This window comes from Carcharodon carcharias, chromosome 10 (assembly GCF_017639515.1).
Source record: "Carcharodon carcharias isolate sCarCar2 chromosome 10, sCarCar2.pri, whole genome shotgun sequence".
In the NCBI taxonomy this organism is placed as follows: Eukaryota; Metazoa; Chordata; class Chondrichthyes; order Lamniformes; family Lamnidae; genus Carcharodon; species Carcharodon carcharias.
This window is the reverse complement of record NC_054476.1, coordinates 9,150,678-9,164,034: the sequence shown is the minus strand read 5'-3', so window position 1 is coordinate 9,164,034 and position 13,357 is coordinate 9,150,678. Positions and strand designations below refer to the sequence as shown.

At 42.4% G+C, this 13,357-nt stretch overlaps 1 protein-coding gene across 1 annotated transcript in view; it reads right to left on the bottom strand.

The window, feature by feature from the left end:
* Positions 1-13,357, bottom strand: part of alkbh3 (alkB homolog 3, alpha-ketoglutarate dependent dioxygenase) — a 74,893-nt gene that overhangs the window by 3,323 nt on the left and 58,213 nt on the right. Inside the window, exon 9 of the mRNA XM_041196575.1 lies at positions 8,839-8,937. Within this exon, the coding sequence (XP_041052509.1) occupies positions 8,839-8,937 (99 nt within the window). The remainder of the gene's footprint in view (positions 1-8,838; positions 8,938-13,357) is intronic.

Sequence of the window (13,357 nt, the reverse complement as noted above, 5' to 3'; positions counted from 1 at the left end):
GATGGTTTGATGAAGAATAAATTATTTTTAGGGGCATGAAGGTTCCTTGTATAAAGGTCTCCGATAAATAATAAAAGCAAAATACTGCGGATGCTGGAAATCTGAGCTCTGAAGGAGGGTCATACACACTTGAAACATTAACTCTGTTTCTCTCTCCACAGATGCTGCTAGACCTGCTTAGTTTTTCCAGCATTTTCTGTTTTTGTCTCCCATAAATGACTCTGAAACAAAGACAATTGAACTCACCAGAGTCGTTACTGAGTTGCATGAAAAGATTAATAAGCTTGGAAAATGAGAATAAACAAATATTCAGGTAAAATTGTGAAAGAAGCGGAAATGAAGGTTCTCTTTTTGAAACGTCAACAGGAAGAATATAAACGTGTGCAAAAGACTGAGGAACACCCCTTAGATAGACTATAAAATGACTGGAGTAAAAAGAGAAAAATTCCTTCAGTGCAAGTTTATTCATTTGGTGTTGATCAAAACAATAAAAAGACAAAGTTTGTTATGGATCAAGGGAGATAATTTTGAAGCTGATTGTCAATCAGACAAACACAGTTTCAGCAGCAAACTTGAAGAACCCATTGAAGGCATGTTTCCTTCAACAGAGGGGAAGAGTAAGAGAAACACCATGTCCTTCTGCCTTAAAGTTGATAAATCTATGCGAAAGTCATTTGTATCACATAGCGTGACTAATATGCATCCATATGTGAAGAGGGGAAGACCACATAATGGTGGTCACACCAGCTAGATTGAAAACCCCAGTAAAAAATAGAGATACAAGCTCGTCAAGATGTTTCTAAAGAAAACTTTAATATATCCATACCACCTTTGGTTGACCATGAAAAGATTATGGCCAAAAACCATATAAATGTCAGCGTTCTGTTCAGAGTTTAAAGAAATGGTGTAGGAGAAAAGGCAGTTGCTGAGTTACAATAATTCGATGATGTTTAAATCCTGCTAATCCTATTTGTTACATGGACTGGCTTTGCTTTGGTTAAAACTTTGTCATTTTATAATCGTGTGCAATTGTAGAACAAAAGGAAAACGTTATTTGTATAATATGTAAGAAGCTGTGCGTTAGATGTTTATGATGTTAAACACTTCTTGTGAAGAAAGTGTAAAGCTATTGTAAAGAAACCTTCACTGTAGTAAAGCTTCTTTGTTCCAAGGGATAAGGTGTGATGAAAGTCAAACTTTCCTTCCAAAACGTTGAGAGCGGAGGTTGGGAACTTCAATTCCTGATGGACCTCGGAGCTTTTATGCATGCGCAGACCGGGAGTGAGTGCACATGCGCAGACCGGGACTTTGACATTCTTTGGGCCCAGCGCACCTGGGCAGAGATGAGAAATGGCACAAAAACCCAGGTCAGGCAGCCGGGTGCAGAGTGCCATGGAAAACTAGTGTCCCAGGCAGGGGACGGGGAGAGGGAATGGGAGAGGTCCCAAAGAAGGTTCCTAGAGAGGGGACAAAGACAGGAAAAGGTTCTAATTCAGTTAAAAGAGAAGAGCAGAGAAACAGGCTCCAAACAGGAGAAAGGCTGCAGGCTTTTGGGGCAAAGGTACCCCTTTGGAGCATTAGTGTTTTGCTCAGCATGGCCGAAGAGCTAAACTGTGCTTTTAAGTTGGTGCTCGAGTGTGTACGTGGGAATCCGGGGGAACGGAATCTCAGGAGACTACACTAGGTTGAATGCCATTGATGCCAAGTGAGTCTGGTAATCGAAGAGGGCTCAGGAGAAGCCCTGAAAACCCAAGAAGTGTCTCTGTGCTGTGGGCTGTTGAGGCAAAGATACTCCTATGGAGCAGCCGTGTTCTGCTCGATGCAGCGGAAGAGTTGGTGCTGGAGTGCATACTCTGGAACCCAGGGGAACAGAATCTCGGAAAGCAAGATTGAAACCTTGCTAGGTGGGCCGTCGTTGACGCTGTTTGAGTTGGAACGACTTTGAGAGAATTCCAAGGCAAGATATCTGAAGGTGAAGATTGGAATCCCTCATGAGAGAGACAGAGTTTCAGTGAGATTGGTTGACTCAGTGTTTACTGACATTTGGGTGGGTTGTTAAGAAATTCATAGACTCCGTCTTGGTCGCATTTGCCACTTATTGTGTAGTTTGATATGTTCAACCACAGTTTGCGTGTTAATATCAAGTACATGTAAAATAGCCCTGAATGCTAAAGTATAAAATAGGTATTGTAAATTGTTTTATCTTTCTGACCTTGTATAGTAAAGTTTATTTTTGCTTGTTCAAAACCTGTGGAATCTTGTGGCTTTACTCTATTAGCAAATATCTTGAACTTCAAACTTAGTCTACTTTCAACAAAATGTTATTGGTCCCTGGCTGAATCTTACTAAAAATGTGGGGGCCTGGTCAAGGATCAGAGCAAAAGTCATGGTCTTTGGACTTGACGCAAGCCTTGCACCCTCATCACTGATCCCAACCCCAATGCCAGGCACTGTCTCAGGTGAAAGTCAACTGTTCACAACCTTACTGTCCTATTTGGCTCCAAACTGAGCTTTCAACCCCATATTCCTCTCCATCATTAAGACTGCCTACTTCTACAGCTGTGCCCTTGCATCACCCTCATCCATGACTTAACTATTCCAATACTCTCTTGACTGGCTTCCATAAACATCAGTTGATCAAAAACTCTGCTGCGTGTATCTCAATCCTCAGTATCTCCAACAAGAGAGAATCTAACTATCGCCCCTTGACATTCAATGGCATTACCATCACTGAATCGCCCACTGTCAACAACCTGGTGGGTTTCCATTGACCAGAACCTGAACTGGACTAGCCATATAAATACAGTGGTTACAAGAGCAGGTCAGAGGCTAGGAATCCTGGGTTAAGTAATCCATCTCCTGACTCCCCAAAGCCTGTACACTATCTACAAGGCACAAGTCAGGAATGTGATGGAATACCCCCGCACTTGCCTGGATGAGTGCAGCTCCAGCAACACTCAAGAAGCATGTCACCATCCAGGACAATGCAGCCCACTTGATTGGCACCCCTTCCAAAAATTCACTCCCTCCACCACTGACGCACAGGGGGAGTAGTGTGTACCATCTACAAGATGCATTGCAGAAATTCACCAAGATTCCTTGGACAGCACCTTCAAAACTCATGACCACTACCATCTAGAAGGACAAGGGCAGCAGGTACATGGGAACACCACCACCTGGAAGATCCCCTACAAGCCCCTCACCATCCTGAATAAAAAACTGTCCTGCTCATCCACAGCTCCCTGACCTACAATGGCTCCAGTCCTCCAAAGTCTCTGATTTAAAATTCTCATCCATCAGAGCTTCCTCCCATCCCATTTTTAAAAGTTCATTCATGGGATCTGAGAATCGCTGGCTAGGCTAGGAATAATTGCCCATCCCCAATTGCCCTCGAGAAAGCGGCCTCATTAAACCTCTGCAGTCCACATAATATAGATACTGCTACAGTACTGTTAGGGAGGGTATTCCAGAAATTTGACTGAGCGATGATGATGGGGTGGCAATATTTTTCTAAGTCAGAATAGTGGGTAACTGAGGGGAAATTGGAGAAAGTGTTCTTGTACTTCTAAAGCAGTGGAGGTCACGGGTTTGGGAGGTGCTGTTGAAGATACCTTGATGAGTCGCTGCAAAGCATCTTATATTTGGTATGCATTGCAGCCATGTTGTACAAGTGAGGAAGGAAGTGAATGGTTAGATGGTGGGTGGGATTGCAATCAAGCGGAATGCTTTGTCCAGGATGACGGTGAGCATCTTAAGCATCCAGGCAATACCCCAGTCTCTGATTGTTTTTGTAGCCTCTGATTGTTTTTGTAGCCACATCAATGTTTTTGTATCCAGTCAGGTTTCCGGTCAATGGTGACCCTCAGGATGTTGACAGTGGGGGATTTAACAATGGTAATGTCATTGAATATCATGGGGAATCCTTGTTGGAGGTGGAATATATTAGTACAGCACAGAAATTCACAGCCTATTGCCTTTGTGCCAAATTAGGTCTCAATTATCCCCTATTCCCTTTGCCTCACAATTGGTGGCTTTGCCTTACCATAAATTGGTAGCTTTGCCTTCAGTCAGTGAAGGCCTAAGCTCTGGAATTCCTTCCCTTACACTTTGCCTTTTTCTCCTCCATAAGGACCCTCCTTATAAACTACCTCTTCAATCAAGCTTTTAGTCATCCCTCTTCTTTGGTTTGTTATAAATTTTTGTCTGATTATGATTTTGCAAAGTGCAAAAGGTGCTGCATAAATAATGATTGTCAAGCAATTAAAAATTGAAATTGATTTTGCATTTAAAATTTCTAATCTCGATTAATCTTGGCTTTAATTGCAGTAATGCTCTACTCTGCAAGCCAAAACTGGGGATCTGTGGAACAACAGCCCTGATGGGGTCCAAGGCTGATGGAGAGACAGCCTGCAGCTGGCTTCAGGATCTATGGTGAACACCACTGACAGACATTGCTGTACTCACACTCTGCTATCTCCGTGGCAACAGTGCACAAGCACAGAAGGTAAATATCACACATGCCCAGAAGCTTATGGTGAGTTGTACTGAAGGTTGAAGGCAGCTCAGAGATATTTGCCATATAACTTCCACTCTTAATGTGCATTGAAAATATTAATCTAAAGAAAATTTACTGCATTAATCACAGGAGTTAATTGTGATTAGCTGGCAACCCTAATATAAATACAGGCTGTTGTTTAATTGTTGAGGATGAATAAGTAGAGTGGGATTTTCACATAGCTTTCAATCTGAGCCTGGTACATTTGAATTGCCTTTACATAAGAAATAGGAACAGGAGTAGACCATTCGACCCCTCGAGCCTGCTCTGCCATTCAATAAGATCATAGCTGATCTTCTTGTAGTTCGATTTCCACATTCCCATCTAACCCTCATAACCTTAGATTCTTGTTAGGCAAGGGAATCAATCTACCTCTGCCTTAAAAATATCCAATGATCCCGCCTCCACCGCCTTCTGAGGCAGAGAATTCCAAAGTCGCACAACCCTCTGGGAGAAGAAATTTCTCCTCATCTCTGTCCTAAAAGGGCAACCCCTAATTTTAAAACAATGCTCCCTAGTTTTGGACTCACCCAAAAGAGGAAACATCCTTTTGACATCCACCTTGTCAAGGCTGTTCAGGATCTTATATACTTCAATCAAATCACCCCTCACTCTTCTAAACTCCAGTGGAAACAAGCCCAAACTGTCCAACCTTTCCTCATAAGACAACCCACTTATTCCAGGTATCAATCTAGTAAACCCCTTTTGAACTGCCTCCAACACATTTACATCCTTCCTCAAATAAGGAGACCAAAACTGCACAGTATTCATGGTGTGGTCTCAACAATGCCCTGTATAACTGAAGCATAACATCCTTACTTTTGTGTTTAATCCCTCTCATAATAAAGGATAGCATTCCATTAGACTTCTTAATTACTTGCTGTACCTGCATGCTAACTTTTTGTGACTCATGTACTAGAACACCTAGAACCCTCTGCACCTCAGAATTATGCAGCCATTCTTCATTTAAGTAATACTCTGCTTTTTTGTTCTTCCTGCCAAAGTGAACAACTTCACATTTTCCCACATTAAACTCCATTTGCCAGATCTTTGTTCACTCACTCAACCTATTTATATCCATCTGCAACCTCATGTTCTCTTCACAACATGCTTTCCTACCTATCTTTGTGTCATCTGCAAAGTTAGCTACCATGTCTTCACTCCCCTCATCTAAGTCATTGATGAGAATCATAAAAAGTTGAAGCCCCAGTACAGACCCCTGTGAGACACCACTCATCACATCCTGCCAATCAGAAAAAGGCCCATTTATGCATACCCTCTGCTTTCTGCCAGCCAGCCAATCTTCTATCCATGCTAAAATGTTACCCACTACACCATGCACTTTTATGTTCCGTAATAATCTTTGATGTGGCATAGTCATATACTTTGAAATGGGACATCCTAGACAGTATCTTAGCTAAGAACTGACCATGTAGATTACACACGTGATTGAAGGCGCAGATTTTTAGGCACCCGAGTCCATTAACATAATAACAGTAATGAAGCTAAGTTCTGAAGGAGATAGCTGAAGAGATAGTGGAGGCATTAGTGGTGATCTTTCAGGAATCACTGGAGTCAGGGAGGGTCCCAGAGGACTGGAAAATTGCTAATGTAATCCCCCTGTTTAAGAAAGGAGTGAGGCAAAAGACAGGAAATTACAGGCCAATTAGCCTGACCACAGTCGTTGGTAAGATTTTAGAGTCCATTATTAAGGATGAGATTTCAGAATACTTGGAAGTGCATGGTAAAATGGGGCAGAGTCAGCATTGTTTCATCAAGGGGAGGTCATGCCTGACAAATCTGTTAGAATTCTTTGAGGAGGTAACGAGTAGGTTTGACAAAGGAGAGCCAATGGATGCTATCTACTTGGACTTCCAGAAGGCCTTTGACAAGGTGCCGCACAGGAGGCTGCTCAGTAAGATAAGAGCCCATGGTGTTAGGGGCAAGGTACTAGCATGGATAGAAGATTGGCTGTCTGGCAGGAGGCAGAGAGTGGGGATAAGGAGGTCCTTCTCAGGAAGGCGGCCGGTGACTGGTGGAGTTACATAAGGGTCAGTGTTGGGAGCACAATTTTTCACTTTATACATTAATGATCTAGATGAAAGAACTGAGGGCATCTTGGCTAAGTTTGCAGATGATACAAAGATAGATGGAGGGACAGGTAGTATTGAGGAGGCGGGGAAGCTGCAGAAGGATTTGGACAGGTTAGGAGAATGGGTAAAGAAGTGGCAGATGGATACAACGTGGGGAAGTGTGAGGTCATGCACTTTGGTAGGAAGAATAGGGGCATAGACTATTTTCTAAATGGGGAGAGAATTCAGAAATCTGGAGTGCAAAGGGACTTGGGAGTCCTAGTCCAGGATTCTCTTAAGGTTAACTTGCAGGTTGAGTCGGTAGTTAGGAAGGCAAATGCAATGTTGGCATTTATTTCAAGAGGACTAGAATATAAAAGCAGGGATGTGCTGCTGAGGCTTCATAAGACTCTGGTCAGACCACACTTAGAATATTGTGAGCAATTTTGGGCCCCGTATCTCAGGAAGGATGTTCTGGCCCTGGAGAGGGTCCAGTGGAGGTTCACGAGAACGATCCCAGGAATGAAAGGCTTAACATATGAGGAACGTTTGAGGACTCTGGGTCTATACTCGATGGAGTTTAGAAGGATGAGGGGAGATCTGGTTGAAACTTACAGAATACTGAAAGGCCTGGATAGAGTGGACAAGGGGAAGATGTTTCCATTAGTAGGAGAGACTAGGACCCGAGGGCACAGCCTCAGAGTGAAGGGAAGACCTTTTAGAACAGAGATGAGGAGAAACTTCTTTAACCAGAGAGTGGTGAATCTATGGAATTCATTGCCACAGAAGGCTGTGGAGGCCAGGTCATTGAGTGTATTTAAGACCTAGATAGATAGGTTCTTGATTGGTAAGGGGATCAAAGATTACGGGGAGAAGGCGAGTGAATGGGGTTGAGAAATTTATCAGCCATGATTGAATGGTGGAGCAGACTTGATGGGCCGAATGGAAGCATCTTAACTGAAGTTTGTTCGGCATTAAATTCAGAAAACATTTTTGCTGTTAACACAAATTCTACAAAATGTTTTAAAAAGACTTAACACTGCAGATAAGGCAATGAATATGCATAAAATCAAAACAAATGTACCATAATTCTTCTGTTGTTGGAGTACAGAATGTATTCACAGCTGTAAATGAAATTACACTTAATACAGCTAAATTACTGACATTGAATTAATCTTGCAAAGGGGCAGGATGAATTCCTCAATCACTTTCCTTTTCTCATTCTTTCGTAAAACGTGGGCATTGCTGGCTAGGCGCCCATCCATAATTGCCCTCGAGAAGGTAGTGGTGAGCTACCTTCTTGAACTTCTGCAGTCCATGTGGTGTAGGTATACTCACTGTGCTGTTAGGGTATTCCAGGATTTTGACCCAGAGCAGTGAAGGAACAGCGATATAGTTTCAAATCAGGATGGTGTGAGGCTTGGAGGGGAATTTGCAGGTGGTGGTGTTTCTATGCATCTGCTGCCCTTGCCCTTCTAGGTGGTAGAATTCATGGCTTCGGAAGGTCCTAATGAAGGGACCTTGGTGAGTTACTGCAGTGCATGTTGTAGATCTTTACACACTGCTGCCACTGTGTGTCAGTGGTAGAGGGAGTGACTGTCTAAGTTGGCGGATGGGGTGTCAAGCTTCTCAAGTGTTATTGGAACCACACTCATCCAGGCAAGTGGAGTGTATTCCATCACACTCCAAATTGTGCCGTGTAGATGGTGGACAGGCTTTGGGAAGACAGGAGATGAGTTACTCACTGCAGAATTTCCAGCTTCTGACCTGCATCCAGTTTTCTTTAAAAGGTGCATGTGATCCAGTCACTGCCCTTTGAAGTTAATTACAATGTTTTGCAGGAACATGGTAAATTAAGGTGAGATAAATTAAAGTCACCTGAGATGCATCAAGAACCCCAGTCTGCCTCTCTATTTTTTGCCCCATAATGCTATTTGTGGGGATCTTGCTGTGCACAAATTGGCTGACAGATTTCCTGCATTACAAAAGTGACCCTATTGGTTGTGAAGTGCTTTGAGATATCCTGAGGTCATGAAGGGCACAATCTAATCTTTCCTTTTCATCTCCCTGCAGGAGAGAGCAACAACAGAATATTGGTATTGAACCTATGTGCTAGCAAATGCTGAGGCTCCTGGTGGAGAAAACATTTTTATTTGAGGAATATTTTGTGCATCTGTTGCATTACTTAGAGGCTCTTAGTATATTTCTCACCTGCCAATCCTTCTGAGTTTCCCCTTCCATTACCAACAAACACCCATGGTTCAGTGGAATTCGAATTCTTTCTGCATATGTATAATCTCCTTTCTCTTCCTGTGTGGAAGAAAAGAGAGATGATGAAACAATTTGAGAATATCATAACCATTCATGAATATAAATTCTGATTGGGTGTATTCCTTGAGATTTCATCAAATGGCGACTCATGTCCAAACAAAGTCCAAAAGCCTTTTCTCCCTGTCTCTAATACTTTTAGAAGTAATAAATAAAAATGCTCAAAGAAAATGGAAAAAGAAATCACTTTTCTCAACGTCGCTGTGATTTTTCTCCTGGATTGCTGCAGCACTGTCTAGGAGATCAATCATTAATTGTTGAAGACTCCAGGACAATCCTGGAGGGCTATAGTAACCTTACTCCCAACCACTGGAAACTTTCAGAGATTTCAGAGCAACACTATATCGATGGAACTGTCTGCCTTGAACCTCTCAGCCCACAACCATATCTCTGTGTGTGGAATCTGTTACTTTTCCACGCTATTCCCAGTGACAGAACGCCACTCATTCCCCTTCACCACCACAGCTTCTTGCTTAGTACTATAGCCAACATGTAGTAGGCAGCAGGAAACGGCACACAGTGGAACAAGGACGATTAACGTTGTGCTCACACAGGCCAATCAGAACAAACCAAAGTAATGACATGAATGCTTTCCACCTTCCTAATGATGACAACGTGGCAAATTAAAAAAATGCCCCTCTGAACTCACGAACTCAGTCTTCTACTTGTTGGCATTCTGACGTTTTGTAGCCTCACCAATACCAATCTGGAGACCTTACAATGACCGCTTGAGGGAGTGCGTAGGAAGGCATGAGCTCCATAGATACTGCACAAATCAGGATGAATCAGGATGGGGAAAACAGAGAAAATGGAAGATAAAAACTGTGAGAATGACAAATAAATCATAAAAAAGAGAGATGCCTCAAAGTGATAAAATCAACGGAAAAAAGAGATGGAAGAGACGGCAGGAATGGGACACAAAGAAAAGAAGTCAAAGAGAGATAAAGCTGGAGATAGAGAGAGATAAGTAGGAAATTAAGTCAGAGAACAGTGTTTGAGCGCTCAAGACAGAGAGAAAGAGATCAGGAGGGTGAGATGAAGAGTAGGTAGTTTATAATGTGGATGTAAAAAACAGATGTGGTGCTACATTTCCTATATTTACTATTCATTTTCCAAATTCCTGTCTGCAAGCTCAATAATACAATGTTATGTAGCACCACTGGCTTCAGGTTCCTTTTCTCATCTAGAGGAACTGCCTCCCATCCACATTGCATTCTCCCAAGGCCAAAGCTGTAGACTTGCAGTCAGAGCCCAGTCCTTCCAACACCCCATCCCCTGCCCAGCCTCCTATTAGTATCTGCGGCCAGAAGAGCATGCACCCCACCTTGGCCCAATGCCTCCCCTGATTGTCAGTTCCTCTAACTGACTGAACAGAGCCAGAACAGGCAACAGAACAAAAGAGGAAGAAAATATTCAAAAGAGAGTAAAAAAAATAAATGAAGAACCAGAAAAGCAAAGCAGGAGAGAAAAAGAGAAAGACAAAACTATAAGTTGGGGAGAAAGAGAACAAACCAACATGAAACGGACACAAGAATGACAGATGGATAAGACACAAAGCCTATCCTGCAACAGCTGGTGAGCAAAGCTACAGAAAATTTACTAATATGTCTGTTAAAAGTTTTAGTGACTCAAGGTATGCATAGTGGGTGTAATTTAATGCCCTCTGCCGAGGTGAGTATGGAGGTGGGGGGAGGGGGGGTCATTTAATCAGGCGGGAGGGTAGCAGGTGGGGATCCCACTGCCATCCTGCCTCTGCCCCAAATAAATCTGCGGCATGAAGTTTCATGGTCGGTCTTCCTGCCCAGCCACCAATTGAGGCCCTTGAGTGGTCATTTAATGCCCATATTAGGGCCTTATCCCACCGCTGCTGGTATTCAACCATCAGCAAGTGAGACAGTCACCATGCAGGGAGCCTAGAAAGCTAAACCCAACTAGGTTTGCTTGCAGTCTCAGTGGGTAGGTGAGGGGTGGTTTGCCCCAGTTCAAGGGCACTCAGTCACATTCCCTGATCATGGGTCCAGGGTCAGGGAGAGGGGGCCCACAGAGTGACCCCTCTGCCCTTGCTGCTGACCCCCACCCCGTGAACCCCATCTTGCCCTCACACCTTTGGCTTGGGGTCCCTCGCCAATCGTATTGAGTGTATTTCTGGTAACTGCCACTGCTCCCATTGGCGCTGTTTGCAATGTACAGAGTCCAATAGCTCCTGGGGCAGTGGGACCCCTGGGGCCCTTGATCCTGGGGAAGGCTCGCCACTGTCCACTTAAGGGCCTGGTACAAATGCTGCTTAATTTATTGAAGACTAAGACAGGCGATCTGTTTGCCTTGTGGGCACAGGCTTCTTTGATCTAGAGTTAGTTAAGAAAATGGGGTAGAAATTTCTTCGCATGGCTACACAGATTTCCCTCTATTCTCTGATGATAGGCAGTGATCCATGGAGGTATTCTTCAATGGTCTCATTGAAGAATGCAGTCTGGGCATACAGGTAGCGACCCACAGGCCTGACTGCTCTGGGGGAATTGAATTAAGTTTGTTTCATGTGGTGCTGCTCGAAATGGCATGGTGCGATCAAATGTCTCCCAGTGATTCTCTTCGATGGGGACAGGGCCTGACATACAATCAGATGCATTAAATTCTCTAAGCAGTGGCTCATGCATTACAAGACACTGTTACATTTTAAACTAGAAGAACAGTGGATTTTTCTGAACAGCCATCCTGATTCAACTGTAACTTACAACTTATGCTATGTAGTATCAATGTCTTGATGAATCATCAAGCAGAACATTCATTCCATAGTTTTAGCCTGTATGAAGTGGGGTTTCCATTCAATATTTTCTGGCTTCAGTTCAACATGAGATGTTCTTGGAAGTTACAATCCACAGTACTACTGATAAGTAGGCTAATTATTAGTATAGATGACAATGAAAAAATATAGCTTTCAGATCATTAAGTTGGCAGTTGTCAAGCCATTTGTGCAAGAAAACAGCATTGGTAAAAAGTCCAAACCGAAATACATATTCATATGTTTAAAATGGTGCCTCAACACCAATTTCAGTCACTGATGCAAAATATCCCTTTTAAAAAACAGACTTGATCTGCCCTGCAACCAAAACATTTGAAGATAGTTAGGTACTATGATGCTGCCATATATGGTTTTGTGTCCTTGGTCTCCATATGTAAGTCCCCATACCAGCCATTCTGTGGGGGAAAGACACATTGAAAGCCAGACAATTCTGAGAAAGGGAGAAGAGTTAAAATGCAGAGAACTACTGCCTGGCTGTTCATGTGACTTCCAACAGATGGTGTCAAAATGTCACTGGGAAAGGTTAAGAATGGGATCCTGCCCTCCCAGTCACAGATCATGTGTGCTGCAGGAGACCCAAGAAAGTGTATGAGAAAAATAATTAGTTGGGGGAATATCAATCTAAACAACATAAATAGAAGTATGGAAATTATATAGAAATACATTACAAGCTTATTTTTCTTACATTTTCTGTATTACATTTCCACTAGTTTTTCCCTTTAATTTTTTTTACATTAAAAATATTTACAAAATGTATGTTTAGCACAACCACTTATGGTAATCACCAACTCTTTTACAGTGAGAGCTTGGTATTTTCAAATACCAATATTAAAAATGTCATTTGATAAATGGAGTGTACACAATTACAAGTAACAGATACAGGCTACTTCAGAAGGACGACAGGCTTAAGCCTGGAAATTACTGCAAGCGTCTTATCATACAAACGCACTAAATAAAACTCCTCTCTGCTATTTTAACAGAAACATTAACCCATTCAAAATAAACAGGTTAACACATTTTTATAATGGCAATGATGAATTTCCAGATTTTAATAATGTATTTAAAAATATTCACACCTACACGGTTGGACATTCTATTAAAACCAGATTGCATTTTAACCTTACTCAGAATAGTTTGAAGTTGCTTCTCCTCAAAAATATGATTGGTTGAGTGCATGACAAGCAAATCTATACCGAAAAAGTGATGGAAATATTGGAGAATGGGTGAACACAAGCCAACTTGGTTAAGTTGGTAGCAGTTGTGCCCATAAGTCAAAATGTTGTGGGTTCAAATCCCAACACATGACTTAATGTCAGCTGATAATTCAATGTACTACTGAGGAGTGCCACATAGTTAGGAGTGCCACTTTTAAAAGCAAAAGTTAAACCGTGTTCCTGTCTGCTTGTTCAGGATGTAAAAGCCAAAGGCACTATTTGAAGAGCAGAACAGAGGAGAACCTGCAGTGTCTTGGACAATATTTATCCTTCAACCAAAACTAAAACTGCTGTGTATGTAGCCTTACTTTGCACAAACATTTGCCTACATAACAGTGAATACAACGCATAATAATGTAGTGGGTGTCCTAGAAATGTGAAAGGTGTT